This window comes from Aulonocara sp. 'chitande type north' Nkhata Bay, linkage group LG8 (assembly GCF_057382095.1).
Source record: "Aulonocara sp. 'chitande type north' Nkhata Bay isolate Kocher_YH1m ecotype deep benthic linkage group LG8, A_spYH_male_GT1.1, whole genome shotgun sequence".
Taxonomy (NCBI): Eukaryota; Metazoa; Chordata; class Actinopteri; order Cichliformes; family Cichlidae; genus Aulonocara; species Aulonocara sp. 'chitande type north' Nkhata Bay.
Window position 1 is genome coordinate 5,694,406 of NC_141351.1, and position 22,768 is coordinate 5,717,173.

At 41.6% G+C, this 22,768-nt stretch overlaps 1 protein-coding gene across 2 annotated transcripts in view; it reads left to right on the forward strand.

Annotated features, from left to right (window-relative positions):
- The first annotated feature begins 3,135 nt into the window (after nucleotides 1–3,135).
- Nucleotides 3,136–22,768, forward strand: part of shisa8b (shisa family member 8b) — a 39,620-nt gene continuing 19,987 nt past the window's right edge. The window contains exons 1-3 of one of the 2 annotated variants that reach the window (XM_086302946.1): nucleotides 3,136–3,612; nucleotides 4,622–5,286; nucleotides 19,883–20,007. In XM_086302946.1, the coding sequence (XP_086159072.1) occupies nucleotides 4,655–5,286; nucleotides 19,883–20,007 (757 nt within the window). In that variant the 5' untranslated portion in view covers nucleotides 3,136–3,612; nucleotides 4,622–4,654. The remainder of the gene's footprint in view (nucleotides 3,613–4,621; nucleotides 5,287–19,882; nucleotides 20,008–22,768) is intronic. The other variant, XM_086302947.1, reaches the window with a different exon arrangement.

Below are 22,768 nucleotides of genomic sequence, written 5' to 3' on the forward strand. Positions count from 1 at the left end.
GGAGGGGAGAGGGCAGCCGATGATCTTTTGTGCTGTCTTGACTACACTCTGAAGCCTCGCTCTATCCGCCTTAGTGCAGCTGCCGTACCATACCGTGACGCAATAAGTTAGCAGGCTCTCAATGGACGAGCGGTAGAAGGTTAGGAGCAGGTTGGAGTTCCTGAGGACTCTCTGCCTCGTCTCCCTTTGAGATAAGTCCCACTACCGCAGTGTCATCAGCAAACTTGATGATGATATTGTTGTTGTGGGTCGAACTGCAGTCGTGGGTGTAGAGAGAATACAGGAGGGAGCTCAGCACACAGCCCTGTGGGGAGCCGGTGCTCAGTGTGCTAGTGGAGGAGAGATGAGGGCCAAGTCTTACAGTCAGGGGCCGGTTTGTGAGAAAGTCCTTTATCCAGGCACATTTGGTTTGGGAAAACCCGAATGGTTTTGTCCACAGTCACATTTCCAATACAGAACTTGATATAGTCCAGTACTGATCCTGTGAAAGTTTCTGGTCCTGGTGTTCAAATATGTCCCAGTCTGTCTGTGTGAAGCAGTTCTGTAGTTTGGAGAGAGCATTTTCAGGCCAGGTTATTGTTTTGATCACTCTTTAAGATCAAAACAATAATGAATAACAATCCAAAAACACAAAACACTGGGTCAAAGACCCAGAATCACGACACTACTGCCTTGTCAAAATTCACTATTTAGTGTAAAAGCGTGCCAGGATTATGCAGAAAGATTAAGGCGGCGCTAGTTCGTCACCTGGGTGTATAGTCTGGTATTTTAAGAGTCACCCAGCTTTAACATCACATAGTGATTGATAGTCATCCACAAAGTCTGATGTTATTTTTTGATTACTCGTGTTGGGAATGTCTGTCATGAAGCAGCTGTGTGCACGCAGGAAAAGGAACCAAAAGCAGACTTCACGGAGTCGGAAATGTAAACTCAAAAACATGTTTATTGTTGGCAGGGAAAACTACAACAAACTACACTGGGAAAATATGAACTAAACACACAGAGAGGCACACAAAGAAACACACAGCCATGGAAGAGGGACAACAAGTAGGGGACAATAGAGGACTAAAATACATGACGGAGTAATCAGGAAACTGGAGACAGAAGGGAAACACAGCTGGTACTAATGACACAAACGAGACGGGGAACAGGGGCTGAACATAGGGCAGAACTGTCAAAATAAAACAGGAAGCAAGAGACAATTAACAAAGATGCACACTAGACACAAAGACGTGGAAACATGACAGACCTAAGAAAGCTGGATCAAAGTAACCCAGAACCATGAAAATGATATTCTGAGGATGATGCAAATTTGCAAACAGAGAAATAAAGAAATAATGCCAAATACAACACATTTGATAAGATCTCTTTATCATCAGTGTGAACATGAACAAACTGAACAGTAAATATAGCAAAAAATGATTTAAATTAAAACTCATATATGCAAATTATTATTTAGTTCCTTTAAAAAAATTGTCACATGGTTCAATAAAGACTCCAGTTTAAAAAATGAAAAGGAAAATCTGACAATTATTTCATGGTTTGGGCTTTATGGGGTTAATTTATTGCATTTTTATGACATAATAAAGGGATGAGAGAGTTTAACACAGTTCCAGTGCAGAGCATGAAACTGATGATGTTGCAGAGAGTTTATAGCCACTGCCAGTTTCCAACACTTGTCCCTGGTTGGGCTTTTACATCCCCAGCACACAAATTAAACTTTACAGTATTCAAAGGTTTTCTTTTCCATCCTGGTTCTCTTTTAAAGCTTCTTGCTTTAAAAGTTTGCTGTTCCCAGCTCGATGACCTGCAAATCACTGTCCCATCGGCGCTATAGTCCTATTCTCACATAACAGGCATCTGAGTTTGTCAGCATCATGAGTCTGAAAATGATGAAGAAATGGACTTCATCCAGAAAAGAAAGTCCTTAATTTCATTTGCTTTCTAATCCTCCCCCCTCTCAGTCCTGCATCCTGTACCTGTCACCTCTCTGCTCCCTTCATCCTGTTCTCAAAACTCTCACCTCTACACCCCCCACCCAACTCCTTACTCTAAAACCTTCTCTCGCTTCCTTTTCTCAGTGTTTCGCCTCTCATCTTCCCCGCTCCGCTACTCCACCTCTCCATCCCCTCTTTCTTTCCTTCCTTTCTCTCTCTTTTTTTCTTTTCAATCAGCCTCCTCTCCACTGCCCTACATTGACTCTCTTCTTTTCATTCCCTCTGTTACACTTTCTCTCCCCTCTCTCTTTCTCTCGCACTCTCCCTCTGATATCCAGCACACAATACAGTGAGAATCGGAGGAAAATGAGGGAAGCAGTGAGTCTGGAATGACAGGACATAAAGAAGGGGATTTTTGGGACAGGCGATTAGCGGGAAGCAAAACAAAAAGCCCCTTGTCAATCTGGCTTATAATTCCATTAAAATTTGTAAATGTGGTAGTTTACTTTGAGAAAAGCTCCTATAATTGGCCTCAGTGGAGGCATATGAATATGTGTGTGAGTGCATGTGTGTGTGTGTGTGTGTGTGTGTGTGTGTGTGTGTGTGTGTGTTAGTCTTCAGCGGTGTGTGCCAGTCTCGGCTCCCAGTTTCGGTATTTCCTGCGCAGGTTGGTACTGAAACACAGGAGTAGGCAAAGCTAGAGTTGGACCCTCCTGACTCCTGAATCTGACACAAACAGATGCTTACAAGACACACACGCACACACCTACATGCACACACTCGACACAGAAATCCACAAACAAGTGTGTTACCTAAGCCTGCGGCAGGAGAGGAGGGCGGGGAAGAGACATGACAAGACGGAGAAGGGATAAGGATGGGGAGGCAGGGTGGGTGGACGACGAGGTGGGGCTTCTGTGTGTGTGTGTGTGTGTGTGTGTGTGTGTGTGTGTGTGTGGTATGATAGGGGCCAAGATTTCAACATATAGTAAACACACACACACACACACACAAACATTTGAGTTTTTTTCTTTTTTATATTTTCCCCATCTCTCTCCTTCCAGTCCTTTTCCCCTCTGGGAATGATGGGAAATGCAGCTGGATATAGCGCCCCTCTGCCCCCCCCCACCCCCCACCCCCCCACACACACGCTCTCTCCTATCTCTCCTCTCTCACTGTCTGGCACTGAGTGGAAGTAAACAGAGGCGGAGATCGCATTTGGTTCCTGAACTGTTTCAGGGCTCGGTGCAACCACCACACACACTCTTTTGATTTCTCTCTCACACATATGGACAAATACATACACACACACACACACACACAGCGCAAAGGGGATCTTGGCAGTAGAGGAGCCTAAAAGTCATTGACCGAACTCACATCAGCCGCCTTTGTCTGCACAGCGTTTGAAGAAGAGAAGAAGAGCAAGAGGTGATAGAGAGGACTGTAAAGACGAGTGTAAAGAGGGTCAAAGGAGTGCATCGCTTTGGGTTTGTTTAAGTCGTTCAATTAAATCAACGGCTGAAAATGGAGAACACGTGAGGGGAAAGAGGAGCGAGGGTAAACTTGGGGCAAAAATGCTGCTGGCTAAAGTTTGTGGATATTTCTAGAGGGATTTCATTTTATTGCCCTTGAACTTTGAGGAAGAAACGCACAGGGTCGACAGAGGACTGCGAAGAAGGTGAGAACCCAGTCAATGATTTTCAAGCATGAAATGACTTGCCTATTTAGCTCTTTCAAAACTAAACAAAATTGAACTGTCACTTGCTTTTCTGCATTTTTTTAATATCTTTGAAAAGTAAGTTGAGAAGTCTCCTTAGACTGATTCTCCCAGCTGATTATCGAATCGAATAGAAACGAATAGAATCGAATAGAATAGCCCTTTATTGTCATTGTACATGTACAACAAAATTGTGAGTGCTCTACACCAACTGTGCTGGAATAAAATATTAAATAGTAAGACAGCATGAGTAAATAACAAACATGAAAAATATTAATAATCACGAGGAACATAGGAGGAAGAAACACAAAAGAAGAACAGGTTGCAAAGTGTTTGGAAGTAGTGTAATGCACTTGGTCTGAGTGGAGTCGGTGTGTGATTAGGACAGGATATTGTATGTTAACGGTGGCAATGGCCCAGGGGAAGATGCTGTTTGTGAGTCTGCAGGTGTGGAACCTGATTGACCTGAGGCGACATCGGGAGTGGCAGCGGGTCAAACAGGTGGTGAGCGGGGTGCAAGAGGTCACCTGTGATGGCCCTGGTTTTACTGAGACAGGATCTGGTGATGGGCTCAAGGGATAGCAGAGGGCAGCCAATGGTTTTTTGGGGGTAGTGTTAATTAGCCTTTGCGTAGCCTTCCTGTTGTTTCCCCTGCATACCAAACACCCAGGGAGTAGGAGAGAGCAGCGAGTGTGTATCACATCGCCTTTTATGACAAAAGTCTCCGATAGTGACCTATTTAAAAATGTACTCTGCCCTGTTTTCATTATTGATTTCATAAATGTGTCAGATCAATAGATAAGTCATGTGTTTTAACAGGAACATGCTTTGAGATACTTCTGGGAATTTTTTTTAGACTGTGGGGATTTTTTGGTTTGCTTTTCTCAGTAAAACTACTTTTACCTTGTTTGATGTCTGTGCTGTTTCTCTGTTGCTAACACTCTTCCACCTGCTTCCCTCCTATTCAAAGCCTGTAGGTGGAACATTGGGTTCTCCAGGAAACATGGCAGCCACCAACCCTTTCTCCTGCCCCTTTTTTCTCTCCTTCCTCTTTCTATTCTTGGTGATCCGGCCAGCCTTCGCCCAGGGTCCATCAGTTACAGCTGTGGGAGTAACTGAGGATTCACCTACCACACTGACTAACCAGACAACTACCAGCTATACAGAGACCACCCAAAACACTCCTCCAGAGACAGGGCTTTCCACTCCCAACAGTGGTGGAGATACAGATGATGAGGATCTCCCTCCTGCTGGTGGGACACGTTGCCAGGGTTACTATGATGTCATGGGTCAGTGGGACCCACCTTTCAACTGTAACGCCGGTGTCTTCCTGTACTGCTGCGGTACCTGCTTCTACCGTTTCTGCTGCCAGTTCCGTCAGCAGCGCTTGGACCAGAACATCTGCTCCAACTATGACACTCCCATCTGGGCAAACACTGGCAAACCAGTTTCCACCATTACTGAGGGACAGGGAGACCTGGACCGGGACCGCACGCAACTTATCGTGTACATCATCTGTGGGGTGGTGGCCATCATGGTACTGGTTGGCATCTTTACTAAACTGGGCCTGGAGAAGAGCCGTGGGGGAAGCGGAGGAGGAGTAGGAGGGGCAGCACAGGCCGACCTCAACTCCAGGTGAAGAAGCGTGTGTGTGTGTGTGTGTGTGTGTGTGTGTGTGTGTGTGTGTGTGTGTGTGTGTGTGTGTGTGTGCCCGCGCGCATGTGTGAGAGAGATGCATGGGTTTCCAAATTTCTAGAAAACGCTCATTTATCCCCTAATTAAAACATACGACAAAAGACATGTTTATTCTTTATCGATGGGTCTTTTTTTCTTGTTGTATATGAATGTAGATCGTTTGTTGTATTGGAGTAAGCCCAACCACAGACACAGGAGAGGTACTCCTCTCCTTTGGCACTCTGTGCACACCAGCAGGTTAATAACCAAGCAGTAGTCATGAGGGAAAAGGAGGAGGAAGGTTATTCGTGAGGATTCATTTTTCCAGCTTACAGAGGTTATTGTTAGATTGCTAATAAATGAAGACAATGTTCCCAGCCCTTATACTTTATACCTAAAAGTCACCTCAAAACACAGACACGTGCAAAAACCATTCTGAAATACAAAACAGTTACAGTCAAGGGTTAACAAATGCACATTTTGAATTTGAGACTGGTCTGTGACCCCCTTGTAATTACTGGTCTCCAGGCAAAAATATTGGACTCCCCAATTGCTTTGGTTGCTATCAAATTGTTATGGTCACCTGTACTTTGCATGGAACATGTCTGTCTGCAAACACTAGCCAGGTATTCTTCAAGCAGCATAAAACTGAAAAGTGCAACTAAAACCTGCCTTTAAAGGAAACATTGGGATATATATTAGTATAATACCCCTTTGCCACTGATTTCATCTACAGACAGCCAGAAACTTCTATGAACCCAACCATTGGTTGCATAATGTCCAATATGGTGGACGTGAGTCAAGCAATGTGTGTATCACATGATGCGCAAAATCGCTATACTAGGCTAGGCGCTGCTGAAGAAAGTCCATCAGACCATTTGAAACTGAGTCTGACTTATTTATTAGGAGAGTAATATTAGCTATTTGGCAATTTACTGGTATCAACATTTATCATGTTATGATGAAAAATGAAAATTTAAAAGTAAAGAAATGGAGAAATGCCCTCCAACTACAAACTTGGGTCATGTGTCCACCAGAGGGCACCCCACAACTTCCCCACAAGCATCACAACCAGCTGATCTGAGCAGAGTCAGGCAGAGGGTAAGAGAGTCGAGAAATAGAACAAATGCACTTGATAAGTTTTAAGAAAATGTGTTTATCTTTTTTTTTTAAAGTAACTAAGTACTGTATTTTTAAATCACCAAATATTTTTTCCTCAAACATCCAATAGACAATGAAGCTTTAACCTGAAGTTGAGTTTTATGAGTGCAAATTTGAACAAATTCAGTAAAAACTTGATCTTCTCAGTCCAAACATCAGGCACATTATTGACATGTCTGAAAAGTTATAATGAGTATGGCATGTCCTGGGAAATATCTGCACATGAATGAAGATCACTTGCAAATATTACCAAAGCTCAATGACATAAGCGAACATCAACAAAAGTTCCCAAAGAACATTTTAACATTCGTTAACTCATCAGTTTTGAATCTGAATCTACTTAATGACGCATCTCATTATTTAAGTGATTACATTTTGTGCAGTAAAAGCACTTTTTATTTCTTGGTTTTTGGAGATGCTGATGTATGATCCTACAGAGGTTTACAGGGATGTGTTTAGATTAGAATTGGCACTGAATGGGGCCTTCATGGATGGCACTACTGAAAATGACAGTTCTGCTGAAAGAGAATAGCACAGGAAGACGCTTGCAATTGCACAAATACAATGTCAGTATTATTTGAGAGGTGAAATAGCGTAAACAACATCACAACAACACACAGTGTTAAACTTATCTCGGCTTTGAGGCAACCACCAATGGGAGTGAAGCGAATTGTTGATTGACATAACTGGGGGTTGGTAAACAAACATGAGGGTGGAATGTCAAAAATAGTGATCAGCTGTCAGCTACAAAGTAATGTGCTGTGAGCAAATTGCTTTATATGTGGGTGAGGCTTAATTTTCAGTTTAAAGTCTAAAGTGTCAGCTATGGATGTGAACTAGTTTATCTTCACCTGTGTTAACTAAGCTTTGAGCTAGTGCTTCATCGGTGTACACACCTAAAACTTTACATATTTATTCTTGTTTATTCTCTTGTCTATTCTTAGGGTTCATTTATTTGTTTCTTTTTCAGTTTTTCTTTTATATTTCAGCTCTTTGCGTACTGTTTGCTTTTCTTGTAAGCATGAAACAGAGAAAACCAACTTTCTAGTTTTTGAGGGTTTGTTTTTTGCAGCTAGGCACTTTTAACTTGTGCGTCTGTGTTAGAATGTCTCACGTGTACAAATGTGTCAGGGTTTCAGAAAGAGCACATGAAGTCACATTTTACACTGTGAATCTGATGCTTTTAAACTGAGTTACTGAAACACAACCTTGAGAAGAAAAAAGATTTGTAGTTTGAGTTTTAGCCTTTCTCCTGATACAAATGCAATTGTGCATACACTCCAGCTGCAGTATAGAGTTAAATACATGGTTCAAAGTTCAGTCTATTCGCCTCAGGAAATCATTACAGCGCAGCATGGGCTCACATCTCTCTGCTTTCATCCTGAACCAACTCTCTAGCTGCCTCTTCTTTCTTTTCTCCATAGAGTTTGTTCTTCTTATCTCTCCAGGCTTATTGTTTTTGATCTCATTTTCTTGCTTGAAAATCTGTTTCATCACGCGCTATTTGTCCCTCTCATCCTGAATTTCTTCACCACAAATCACTTTGTTTTGGTTCGTAAGAGTCCTCTCCTTCAGCCTTCTTCCACGTCTCCTTTGTTCCTTCTTTACCAGGTCAAATGTCCTTCTATCAACCTCTCTTGCTTTTTATCCCCCCTTTCACTCGCAAGGATAAGAAGTGAAACCAGCAGCTACTTTCAGTCACTCTGATCTTCATGCATTCCTCCCTCCTTTTCCATTTCACTTTGCAAACATCCCATCTCTCCCACATCATTTTTCTCACTTGAATTTTAATTGAGAAGCTAAACATGAGGACAGCTGCACTGGTGCCACCAAAACCTCCATTGACCATCAGTTGTCTTTGAGTGTCTCCCATTAACTCAAACTGCAAAACTCATTCTGCAGATACCAAACCACTAGGATTAACATTTTCTGCAGGGTAGCACCTAAGCTGAAATAGAAACACTGTGGCGGCATAAACATCCTCCCTCCGTGAGCCCATCTTGACAGATTACTGCTCCCCTTTGAGATTAAACAAATTTCACTGAGATTACAGCTTTACCATTTTTGGGTTGCTCTGCCTGCTTGCTTGTTTAGTTATTAGCCTGCTGACATAAATCCCTGCTATAAAAGTGTACGTGCAATCCAGGACTTCATATACAGCACACACACTTCATGAGGTGAGATGCACAAATTCTGCATGCGCTTTAGAGACGGATGTTAGAGCGGCCAAGCACAAAGCAAGACTTTTGCAATCTGCACGTGTGCTGTTGCAGCTCTCAAACTCGTGCTGTGCACCTGCTTCCCACCACAGGTTTCTCGTTCTCTTAACATCCTGCAAGCAGAGGGTGATTAGCGGGCTAAAATCCTAACAGTTTTCCCAAATCAGCTTTGAAAGTTAAAATCCAGAGTGATCCTCCTCGCAGACCTCCTTCCCCTCTCCTTCCATGCACACACACACTAAAACCACATTTTGAGTTTGAAAAATGCCTTCAAACTTGTGGGGACCGGGATTTTGTCCCCATAGCATCGTAAACTTCCAATTTTCGGTTCCCACAAAGATATATAAACAAGGACATACACACACACACCTTCTAATAGCCCTCGACTCGTTCCAGCCGCACAAGGTTCGGGGTATTTGCAAGCCGCACTAATCCCCAGCCAACAATGGAGAGCGCCTTAGGTCACGCGTGTCGTGTTTAATGAAAGGCTTCAACTGGAGCGGGGCCGGTTGTACACCGTAAACAAACAAAAATGACCTTCATGATTTTACGTGTACACGCACACATACACTCACACTCATCTTGATTTATAGTTCAATTAACAACAAGAATAATAGCGGTGGCATTTGGGTTACATGTGCATGGGTCAGATCACCACAGTGAGAGGTCAGAACAGCCATGAGGCGAGATGTGTTGCAACATAGCGTCCAGTTAGCAAAGCGGGAGAAACCTGGAAACAACATGGTGGAGGTCACATGGTTGGGATGGAGGGCTGTGTTTTTGCGCAAGTAAGTACATTAATGAGTGTGTGTGACACAGCGCTCCAGGTGCTCTCAGAAAAGAGAGGAAAAGATTGGGTGGATAGAAGAAGCCTCGCTTCCGAAATCTATTTATATTTTACTAATTTCTAGCAGCTAGCATGTTTCGAAGACAAGACAGCTGTGACAACTGTTAATTAATCTATGTGTCAAGGCACAACAATAATGACAGGAATTTTTAATTTAATGTATGAGTGACTTTTTGTTGCCAAAGTGATTATAAAATATTCATTTAGTCTTAAATAATAGCAGCGGCCAAAAATGCTAGTTTCGTGATGTCCCTCTGGCGTCACTGATCAGAGATAATGTGTCAAATACAGCACTGCACCTACTCTTGTCCTCAACACACTGCCAAGACTGAAACAATCAGGGGAACAGTCACAAGAGACAAGCATACACAGAGTTGTTCATTTAAAGATCCATTCATCAGAGACCCATTTATTCATTCATGTATTTTTGAACTGCTTGTCCAGTTCAGGGTCACAGGGACTGGAACCTTGCCCATCTGACTTCAGGCAAGCGGCTGTGTACACCCTGGACAGACTGCCGCTGCAGGGCTAATACAGAGTGACTGACAGCCATTCATGCTCTCATTCACAATTGTGACCAGTTTATAATCGCTGATTAATGCTAACAAGTGTGCGTGAACTCAGAGTGAACCCATGCGGGGACAATTGTGCCCCTAAAAGATTGAAAACTTTTTCTGGTGAAGAAACCTCAAACAAAAACCCTTCCTACATCAAAGGACGCTTCTGTTGGAATTCTTTTTCACAACATTATCCTTTCTGTTCTTGAGGTTTCCATCCAGCATCAAAGCTACATCTTTGACTGCTCTGGCATGTCATCTTCATCCGGTGTGTTTTTAAGCCAGCTGCTTTTTTAGTCCTTGCATTACATAACGAAGGACGCCATTGCTCAAATGGTTTGACTGCTCTGCCCTGTATTAAGGTCCGCAAATAAGTGATACTCAATATAGCATGGGCATATATATGGGTCCATCACCACTCACACAAAGCACATAGAATCACTTTGCTATTAACCCTTTCTCTCGCTTCCAAATAGAAAATATTGAGTCACATTTTGTAGCTCAAGGGCACTAGTGACACGTTGATGTAAACTTTTTAAAAATGAAATGTACAGTGGCCCTGAGAGGTCAAACACACGATCTGAGAAAACATAGGAAATGCAAAAAGCAGAGAGAAGAAAAACGGAATTTAAAAAAGAAGCAAACAACAAAAGAAAAAAACTACACAACGGAAGTGATTTAGGGGATGACTCGCCTCCTCTTTCAATTCCCTTTTCATATAAATTAATATATTTTTATTAATATGTAAGTATACATATTTGTTACTAATTTCAGACTGAGTTTCTGTTATTATTGTGACCAACCTGCAGTACTTCAACAGGGGGCTCCAGCTCTCGCTACATGTTCACTATTCAATGCTTCTGTTAAATCATGTTATTGACTCACTAAATTACTTCTGCTGTGATTTGTGTGGTTTTGCAGTATTTTCATTCTATTTGCTAGTGTTTTTTTTAAGTTACAGTGTGTTTGACCTCTTAGGTCAAGCAGAGGAGCGAGAGAAGAGCTGTACCTCAAGCTATTTTAAAGCCTTGAGATAAGCATTTTGGACACTTCTTTGTTGTTGTTTTTAGTTTTTTAAGCCAGATGTCATAAGGGAGGTGAAGATGTTACTGATAAACTGCTAACAGGAGACTGTGATTGACAAGTTGCTACCTCAGGAACATGCAAAATACCCACACCTTAAAGCATGCCCTGCTTTATCATGGATTCAACTCTAAATGGGATAAAAGTGTACAAAATGAACATTAAGGCATATTAATGACGACTTGAAATTAGCAACTGAGAACATCTGCTCATCACAATGTTTTTAATGAGATCATACAATGAGGGAGAACTATGGTAAAACTTTTTAATAGATTTCTATACAATCTCTGCTCTTTTTACAACCAGAGTTATTGCTCTCTGCTGGCCATTACAAAGAACGCAGGTACCTCGTGATTTCACTTTTCAGACCCAGTTGCTCCTTATCTTTTATTTGAAATATTTTGGATTAGCAGAAGAAAAATGATGGATGTACAAAAGAGGGGGATGAGATGTGTCTCATACTTTTTAACTGAATCCAGTCAATAGATATTGGCATTTGAAAGTTCCAAACCAAGGAGCATCAGACAGTCTGCATCCACAATGCTGTGCACACCTAAACCAGACCAAACTTGAGGAGATGCCCTTGATTATTAACAGCTCAGCATTAACTGCGAGGTCTCACCAGTGATAATTTCACATAACTGGACAGAGAAGGGCCAAAGAAAAAGATCAAGGATGAACAGAGACTTAAGGTCATCAGAGTACAACAACCACACCAAATGAAGTTAAATCCCCACTGTGTGCCGTTCTCTTTGCTCTGTGGCTCAGAGTAATGGGAGGTGACAGACAGCGACCTCAACAAACTTTCAACCTTTCACACCAAAAGCCTTTGGAGAATCCTGGCCATCGTTTGGCTGAAAGCGATCTCTAACAGAGCCCTGCTAACCCAGTGTTATAAATAACTCCATCACAAACACGGCTCTACGCTCAATGGTCAAAAGACACAAGAGAGTGACCCAACAGTACTTTAGCTCACATTTTTGGGCTCCAAATCAAGAAACTAGTAATAACGTTACAGCTATCTGCAGTTTTATAATGTAAATAACAATTTAAACAAGCTTGTCCTCTGAGGGGCTCAACGATATAAGGGATCTCTCTCTTAATTAGCTTTTAATAAAAGGATCTTGATTGGATTCTCTGGAACTGATACTGGAGGTGCTTAATCTGTGAAGGAAAAGCACCATGAAACCTGCATGAACAGCATCATGGTTCACAGCTTAACAGGTATACTAGAAAAGATAGATGTGAAGTTATCCCTGCAGCCTGCCCCGTACACGGACTGCAGACAGGAAGCAAGTGAAGCCACTACAAGCTGTAAAGATCTACTACTACTGAGTTTCCTCCGCTCTCTCCTACACTTCCATAACCCCACCTTCCAAAATTTCTCCTACTTTTTCAGTACCTCCAGGGTTGAGCTGTCACTCTCTATCACCTCTCACCTGTCGCCACTGTTTGTGTGAGCATGTCTGCATGCATGCATACTTGCAAACAAATGTGATAAAGTGTGCATATGCATGTGCCTGCATCATCACTCGTCGCAGTTCCTCCCAAAGTGAAAGAACATATAAGCTGACAGATTCCTGGCTCCATCAGAAGTGACAATTTTCACCCTGCAGCTACTTTACCTTCCTCTCTCCTCCTCCTCCTCACCACTCCCGGGCTTCACTGGGCCCACACACACTTAAATGTGGGTCAACGCACACTGACTTAAGGGTTTGGCACTGTGTTGTTTCTGTGTTTGTGGTCGCCCCCCCTTTTTGAGTAAAGGTGCTGGGAATTGAAAATATCAAAGATAGCCATCCTTACATCTCTCATGTCTCGAACAAGGCATTTAAAAAAAAATTGAGTCGTAACAATTAGAGTTTTGTCTGTTTGTCTGTTAAAGTTTTATTCTATTACATTTGGATCATTTTTTTAAAAATTTGAACTGAAAAGGGTTATGAAGCAGAAATGCTGTCTGTCCATTAGTAATACTTCCGCAGGTTTAATGTTGATAAAAGAACATGTTGAATTTCCTAAATTGAAAGGTGTTCTTGTCCTTATGCATAAGTTGACTGACAGGTAACAGGCCAAAAAGGAGAAGCAGTCAAAAACAATACTGCATGAAGTGTGCTTGTCTAGACACTGGCACAGCTTCTTGTAAGTTTTCCTTTGCTTGTTCAATTTCAATAAAAATTTGTTACGCTGTGTAAAATGCAACAAAAAATAGAAAGCAATGATATCCAAATCACATAATCTCCTATTTTATTCACAGTAGAACATAGAAAAAGTATCAATGTCATGAAAAATATTGCAACAGGTCAGTAACATGATTGGGTATAAAAGAATATCTTAGACAGGCAGCGTGTCAAAGAAAAAACTTACAAACACTCCCACAGTTTGCAGTGCCATCCACTAATGCAGGTTAAAGCTCTATCATGCAGAAAGGAAGCAAAATGTCCAAATGGACTGAGGCAAAGTGGAAAACTGCTCTGTGGTCAGACAAATCGGAATTTGAAATTCTTTGCAGAAAACACAGACATTGCATTCTCCAGACTAAAGCGATGATGATGACACTCCAGCTTGTTATCAGTGCTCAGTGCAAAAGCCTGCATGGAGGTGGGTAAGTCCTGTTGAATCGCTCAGTGTATTGGTCATTACACACAAAAGCTTAAAGCGCTCTCATGACTTTCTGATATTCACTTCTAAATGACTGATGTTGCTGTTGGAAAAATATGCTGCCAGAATGGCAACAGAAGGGAACATTCACTTGTAGGAAGCCTGAATGAAGAGTTTTTTTGCAGAAAGTCTTAAGTATTCAAGCGGTTCTGTGCCTTCTGTAAAAATCTGTGCTCCTGCATTGAAATATTGTAGAGATGTCTGCAGATACTGACCTGCTTATTGTGCCCTCAGCTTCTCTGATTTGCATATGCACCAGCCCAAGTGGCAGGGGTGCGACCAGATACACTGACAAAAGAAAAACTGACACATCTCCACAGAGCAGTGCTTAATTGTTTTAAAAGTAGTAGGTGGAAAAAAGCAACCAAAAAAAGAAGGTCCTCTTGCCTGAAAGGAAAAAAAAAATCATAGACAGCGTAAAGATGGATGTAGCGTTCAGCTTTGGATGTAGGTTTGAAAAGTGCAGAAAGCATGGTAGTGCTGTAAACTTGCATTCTTTTTAATGGGAATGTTGGGGTGACAGCTAAGGTTGCGAGAAGAGCTCTGGTCCAATGTTATAGGTATTTTGTTGCACTGCATGCAGAAGTCCAGACTTTAGAAAGTGGTTTTGAACAGAAGACGGGTGTTGAACATATGCAGAAAAATGAGAGGAAGAAAGACTCAGAGTGGAATGACATCTGTTACAATGTGGTTACCATTTGCATGAAGCTTAACCGCTTTCAGGAAAAGGTCAGAGACAAACACTACTCATCAACGGCTAACCTGGTTGGAAGGAATTTTTATCTGTCATTATGTTTATCACTCAGACTCCACAGTTTGATGTTTTAGGGAAAGCCGTAAAACCAAAATCACCAAGAGCTTATAAAAATGTTTACATAGTAGATATTTACTGCTTGTAGGCGCAGTGTACAGAAATGGTGTAATGTACTCACTGAGAACATCTTACATTCAATCAGTGCAGTCATACATCAGAGAGGATTTCACATTTCGAGAGTTACTGTTAATATTTGTTGGAACGACTCACTGTGCACGCTCTAATCTGGGTGACCTGAGAGGACTAATTGATTGTTACAGGACATTAGTGAAGTCTCATTTCACTGTGGCTCTAATGTGATGAGATAGGATGGAAGAACTGATGAGCTCTCTGATCTCAGGCACAATACTTTTATATAATATGTCAAAGGATAATAAGCGCAGTGAGGGCAGAAGCTTACAGAATATATAAGTATAATACACATATAGGTTCCATAAGGTTTCTCCAAGAGTACAGAGCAGAAACAATAATTTTCACAGGGAACACTGTTGAGGGAACTTTAGGGCAATCCAGTGAAAGTAAAAGCTACTCTTCTGAGCTTTGGCCTGCCCTTTCATATCATAGAGGCATTTACATTGGGAGTCTGGATACTTTTGCATGTTTTTTTTATTAGCTTTCTAGATGTGAGTTTGTTGGGTAAATACAAAAAGTAGTGTAACAAAGGTGGTTGCCAATCTTCCCAGGAGGGAACAGATCAGAAAGTTTAACCTAAGGTCAGATCCTGCAAAATACAAACTACAAAACCTCTGGAACAATGGCTAAAGTGGGGCGATCGTGGCTCAATCGGAAGGTTGCCGGTTCGAGCCCCGGCTCCGACAGTCTCGGTCGTTGTGTCCATGGGCAAGACACTTCACCCGTTGCCTACTGGTGGTGGTCAGAGGGCCAGATTCTATGAAAAGATGTAAACTCAAAACACTGTTCACCCGACAGCACGTACATGGACATGCAAGTGCTGAAAGTAGACATCTCATGGATTCCGAAACTGCAGGTTTCGTCACTCTCCGACCAAAATTCACTGAACCAAAAGCAAAAGAAGACAAAACTACGCATCATGTTTGAATAACATTGTAATGAATTCCATTCAAATCCCACTTCCTGCACAGTTCTCTCATCAGTGAGCTTTGAGACCAGTTTTCCATCAAAAATCTTTATTTTTGGGTTATTCGCTTGCTTATGACGCAACAATCTACCGTTGTTTACAGTGTTGTCAGCCGCTGGTTCTCCCCGCCAAAAAAAATTACCTCTGACAAGAAAGCGTAGTTTCTGCTATTCAATACCGAAGAAATTTCAACTTTCACAAATTATGCCAAAATTCCAAAATGCTTAGCTACGTCCCTAATAGAACCTCTGTAACTGTTTTTGTAATTATAATTTTACACATTTATTTCTTAAGATTTAAGTCGAAAGAGTCGTGCTGACAGATTTATGTCTTTGTCACAGGAGCTTTTTCTTTATCGTGTAGAAAAACAGCTAAATATGTAACTTCTTTACACTGGTAGAAAGGGGAGTTTCACTGGTCTGGCCTGGTTTCAGTGGGCTGTATGTGGCCCGGGATGTAAAATGAATTTGACACTCCCGTTGTAAACCAATAAACAAACATGAAGTCCAAGAGTAGTCACTAGCTGGACTTCAACTGATTCTGGTTCATTAATGAATGTGTTCCTCTTAATGTTCACATCTGGGTTGTTTTTGCAGATACTACAGACTTTTCTTGTCAATCTAGCCCACACTCCAGTATTAACCTCTTAACCAGCGACAAAGACGTCTTCATTATTTAAAGGCACCCACAGAAACTCTCATGAAGCTCAGCCAACGCTCCATAAACACCACACCGCCTGAAGACAGGTGCAGTTTTTGTTGCAGATTAAAAGTCCAAATCAGCAAGTTGTTTGAGCAGCGAGCCAAGAGAAGCGTGCGCAGAGGCCCGAGGCACTGTGTGGTGGTGAGTCACAGAAGGGATGAGGAGCAGAGAGAGGGTGAGGGAGGAAGACAAACAGTATGGTTTGAAGTGGAGGGAAAAGACAAAGAGTCAGATTTAGAACTGAGTTTAGGAAAGGAGGGGGGTGAGAGAGAAAGAACGAGACTCAAAGAAAAACAGACTAAAGAAATGAAAGAAGATGAGAGAAAATGATTCAAGACGTTTGGGTTTTTTTCCTCGTGTGTCAAATGTTGAGAAATGTTGAATGAGTTCAGAGTGAGAAACCAAGAATGGAAGACTCATTAATGAGAAAGGGTCTTATTAATGTTGGAACTAGTGTGTTTAGTCTTAACCATTGGCTTACTTTTATATAAGTGAATTAGACTCAGCATGAAGAACTGAAGATGAGTCGTGTCTGGATTCCAGTGCAAGCATTTACAGTACTGTGCAAAAGCCATGGATCACCCCTCATATCTTTATATTTCACTATGAAGAACTGAAGGAAATAGGTCGAGCGTTTTACAGCGTGGTATGATCACCTTTATTCTTCAACACAGCCAAAATATAATCTAAAATTGGTTCTTTGCTAAGTAGACACAACACTGGTATATTCCATATACTGTCTGGAATCATTATCATGCTAAAATGAAACCAATCATATGCTTTTGGGTAGTTGTGGAAGGTGGATCAACATCAGCTTTGACAGGATCCTCATCACCACTGGCTGAAATTCAGCCCCAAACCATGACACAGCCTCCACCATGTTTTACAGATGGCTGTAGATGCTCATTGTTGTAGCTCTCAGGTGACAGTTTTTTTAAGGCCTGCCATTTGTTTTGTCCTCATTGTCCAATGTTCTCAAACTATTTAAGACACACTGCACATCCCAAGTTTTCAGCTCTGAGAATCCACTTGCTGATACAAAATTCTTTTAAAAAAGGGATGAAAAATGCAAACAAAGAGAAAAAAGTCCATCTGAAAATGGTCGTGTACAGGTCTGGACTGAAAATGAAATTGGAAAAGCATTTCAGGAAGCCTGGAGAACTATTGCTTAAGACCTCTTTCAAAACAACAGGAAGGTCTGGCTTCTTGGAAGCCAATTATAAAGAAATAAGGGGTGACTCAAGACTTTTGCACAGTACTGTAGTTCCAGTCATTCAGTGAAATTATTGTTAAATCATTGTCCACGTGTTTCATCCATATATATTTTGTAGTGGCTTTATCATTCAGCACCATTTCGAGTGCTGGGAGTCAAATGTGGGTCACAAAGACAAGCAAACATGCACTATTTGGGCGATCGTGGCTCAAGAGTTGGGAGTTCGCCTTGTAATCAGAAGGTTGCCAGTTCAAGCCCCAGCTTGGACAGTCTTGGTCGTTGTGTCCTTGGGCAAGACGCTTCACCCGTTGCCTGGTGGTGGTCAGAGGGCCCGGTGGCGCCAGTGTCCGGCAGCCTCGCAGCACTGTGTCTGTCACGGTTCTGGGTCAGTTTGACCCAGTTTCATCCGTGTGTTCCCTGCCGCCATCATCATGTACCATCGTCTTCCTTCGTTCTTGTTCGTGCTCAGTAGTTTAGTTGTCCCAGTATAGTTTAGTTCTCCGTTTTGCCGTTTGCCTCTCTATTTTTTGTGTTCAATAAATCACCTTCACGCCTTCACGACTGCCTGCGTTTGGATCCTCCTTTTCCTTTTCCACACGGCTCTTCTCACTCGCCGTGACAGTGTCTTGTATACCTGTGCATTTGTGTGTATGTGTGTGTATGAGTGGTGCTGTGGACTTCCTTTTGTAAAGCTTAACTGCAAGTGTTTTGAGTCAATAGTGTTTTTTGGGGGAAATACACAGGCAGCAGATATGTGTTGGATGAAGGGTAAGTCCCCCAAACTGTGCATAAACATACATCTGTGTGTAAAGTGTGTGTGTATGTGTAAAGTGTACATGTTTAGACATCTTTCTGAGGACAGAAAATTGGCACGACACTTTACTTTTGGAGACAAACAGTCACTCATAGGGACAAAATGCCTGTCCCCACGAGTTTGAAGGCCTTTATGTCAATTAGATGTCCTCACTAAGATATGAAAATGTGTGTGTGTGCGTGTGTGTGTGTGTGTGTGTGCACATGAACACTTGCACTCACACTTGTTTGGAAGCATTTCTTGCACTCAAGCTCTTCTAGAGCCAAGTCTCAATGTGAACATATTGCAAACACGACAAGCAGCAAAAAGGCCGCCAGTCAATACAGCTGGCTGAGATTTAGCCTGAAAATAAAAATATGTTGCTCAGGCTCAATTATATAAGCATATTTCCTACAGTAAATGTAACAAGATGCAAACAGTTAACTTTGTCAGAATACAGGCAGCGGCATCTAATGTCTTCCAATCTGACACAAATCTTTTGCTTTATAATGTACATGCAGAGAGACCTGACACAAAGTGGTAAAAATGTTTTTTCCATGGTCATTTGTGCACACATGTACTTAACACTATGTTTGTGGCTTGGTTCAAATTGTTTGTTGGTCATAATACAGCCCACAACCAAGTGTGTAATTCCTCTGTAATTAAATGGAATTTCAGTGTATTTTAAATTAAATTACCATGAAATTATATTTACCTATAAATACTGCATATGTAATTTTAAGGTGGTGTACCATTGCATGGTCATTTAGCAGAAAAACATTATTATATTATATTTCAAAATATTTTTCCACTCACTTCGCACATTAAATATTACCATGAAATTACACAATGCTTACAATTACTCATAGTATAATTTGTGTCTCCTTTGCTTATTCCATAATTTAGGCACCACTTACAATATCATTATTCTTTTCGGTAAAATACATGAAGTTGTGCAATACACACATTTATTTATGCATGACCCACAATTACTTAAACTTTCCTTTAAATTACTTACGCAGTACTTAAATTTTCTTACAGTATTGCTTGTCTTTGTTTCCTGTGGAAAAAACAAACAAAAAAAAAAAAATCATAATGAAACACAAGTCCCCAATTTTTGTAATCAATATATTTTATTGAGAATTCTGTTATGATTTCATCAGGGTAATTGACTGGATGAGGAGTCAAATTTAAAAGAAAAATAAGCATTTCATTAATAAAATATCACAAAAAGAAGTCACATACATTTAATATCTATTGTACTCTAACTTGGTTTATCAAATAAAATAAGTTGAGCACCGTTTTTAACCTCTGTGTGTGTGTGTGTGTGTGTGTGTGTGTGTGTGTGTGTGTGTGTGTGTGTGTGTGTGTGTGTGTGTGTGTGTGTGTGTGTGTGTGTCTTGGTCTCCAGGACGCTGACAGACCTGCTGAAACAGCAGGGGAATGAGGTGAGCTCGGTGGAAAATGCCACGGCCAGTCCGCCCAGTGCAGGGAGAGTCAACGGCGTCTCAGCCAGGATGCTGCGCAGCAGGAGTGGTAAGTGCAAAGAAAGATTGTGCACATACAAAAACACATGTAAACACACGTGCACATGTAAAAGGTAATGCAGTAAAAGATTAGTTTACTGCTGTCAAAGACTGCAAGACTATAGGCTCACCAACTAACAGTACTGTCCCTGTACTATGAAGCAAGATTTCATCTTACCCTGGTAATTTCAGGGTTAAGCCTGAGTTTCCTGTACTATGAAGATAGTTCACTTGTTACGGAGCATATTGCCATGGTAACTTATGAGTGAGTATTTTAATGCTAGACTCCTGTACAATGTTTTTCCTCTCACACACACTCATGCCACTGATTTGCTTGCAGCAGCTGTGTTGTTTTTCATCTCTATTTTGTGTTTAATCACTTCAGATTTTTCTAATAGCAAAGTCTCACGTGTCATGTGAACGTACAGGAAATATCCTGCGTTAACTTATTGAATTGATAACTAGTTTCATTCTCTCTGAAGTCTGTCTCTAGTGTCATAGGGTGAGAGGCAGCGTATACTCTGGACCGCTTGTCAATCTATTGCAGGCCTATCACAGAGAGACAGACAACAATTCACACTAAATCCCATGAATAATTTAGAATCACCAGTTAACCCAAAAAGCACGTTTGGACTGTGTGAGGAGATATCACAGGCATGTTCAAGGAAAACATGGAGACTACACAGAAAAGCCCCAACAAGCCAGCTGGTTTGAACCAATGACTGCAGAAAAGTAGTAGTTTTCTACAGTCATTGGTTTGAACCTGGAAACCTCTTGTTCAACAACCCAGTTGCTTTGAACTTCATGTTATATTCATAACATGAAGCAGGCCTGAACCCTGAAGGCAGCATGTGCCTTTTTCCTACATTTCCATCAGCAGATACAGCAACGTGGAATTTAAACACCTATTTTAACCATGTTTTACTCAGAGCAAACCACCTCTTGTGTGCTTGGATTGTTTCGGTTTGTGCATACCAGTAACTGATGGTGCACGTACATTGATTAGCGATGTGATGGTGTGTACTCTGCATCTGATGGTGTGGAAGGGTGGGAGAGGGCGTCTCGTATGAGAGACCCTGCAGCTTCTATCTCGCATTTCTCACTGTGTGGAATTTCACACCCCGCTAATGACATGATGCCACATGCAGTATGTGGCAGACACTTTAATCCAGTCATTGATCATATGCACTTGAAAAGGGCAACAAATATGCTGGCTGGAACTAAATCTAAGAGGACGATTGTTGCAGTGTGACTTTTCTCTCTCTCTTTCTGAACGTCTGCTATGAAGCCTTGAGTTGAGCATTTTCACCGTTGACATTTAGTATTTTGAAAGTGAAAGTAACCAGGGAGGTTTTTATAAACTTTGTTGGATTAGGGCGTAAGTGCAAAATGCAGGATTCTGAGACAGGTAGATGAACTAGAAGCGTTTTATTACAGCTGATAAAAAAATCCACAGAGTCCAAAGGTCCACAAGCAAAGAAAAAAAAAGAATCCAAAATAGGAAAACACCAAGAGGGAAATAGATGCTCTGACAAAGGACAAGGGCATTAGACACAGCTGAGGAATGAAGCACAGGTGAAGCCAGTTAGGATAACGATGCAGCCAAGTAAAACACAGGAGACGATGAAGATAAACTGACAGGAAAACAAGGAAGACAGCAGTAAGAAAACTTCTAGTTTTATACAAACAGTAACTGCAAGTAAGATTACTAAAGAAAAGCACAGATGATAATATAATCATGTGAAGAGTCAAAGTCAAGCAGAGAACATTCATCATAAACAGAATTTACAGGTTAACCCCCCTATTGTTTGAGAATATACTTAAGAACAAAATATATTTGTCATTGAATGCTGTTACATTCTATATCTTTATTGTCATTATAAATACATGAAATATAGGGAGATTAGGTGCCTTCCTTACGGAGGCGGTAACACAATTGCATGGGAACACCATCACATGTGTGCCAATATTGCACGTCTTTTACACACGGTGCAAGGTGGTGTCTAATGCCCTGATGGCTACTTGCTTTAATGCTCCTGTTATGACTCCTGTTCAGCCAAGTACATTTTTTAATGTTCTTGGCTTTCCTACGGCAGTGGGACCTGTACAGTTCTTCAAGAGAGGGTAGAGGACAGTCGATGGTTTCCTGGGCAGTCTTAATGATTCACTGGAGTGTTTTTCTCTGTGCTGCTGTGGAGCTGAAAACCACACACAGAAGCAGTAGTAAAGGATGCTCTCAATAGAGTATTGGTAGAAGGACACCCACAGTTTTTGAGAGATGTTATTTTTCCTGATGACACTCAGGAAATAGAGTCTCTGCTGGGTCTTCTTTGCCTGCTCTGCCATGTTCCTGAAATCCACAGTGAGCTCATTGGTCTGATCAGGTAGTCTGTGCACCATGCTGTCAGTCGCTCTACTTCATCCCTGTAGGAAGACTCACCCCCCCCCCCCCCCCCCCCCCCCCCCCCCCAGGGATGAGCCCCAGCAGAGTTGTGTCATCTGCAAATTACATTGCTAAAAGTATGACTCAGTACAGCTTTTTTAAACAACTCCAAATCCAGCACACCCACATCTCACATTTTAGTTTTAACATGTAGGGAACAAAAAAGAATGGTTATGTTTTAACAAGTTCTAGGCCCACTCTTTACCCCCTCAGGAACTCGAAATGCCCATTAGCATGGCCCGACCATCAACCCAACACCCACTTCTATGATGCAGGACCGAAAACAAAGAGAATAGTCCACCTAAAATTATTTTACATAATGCTGTAT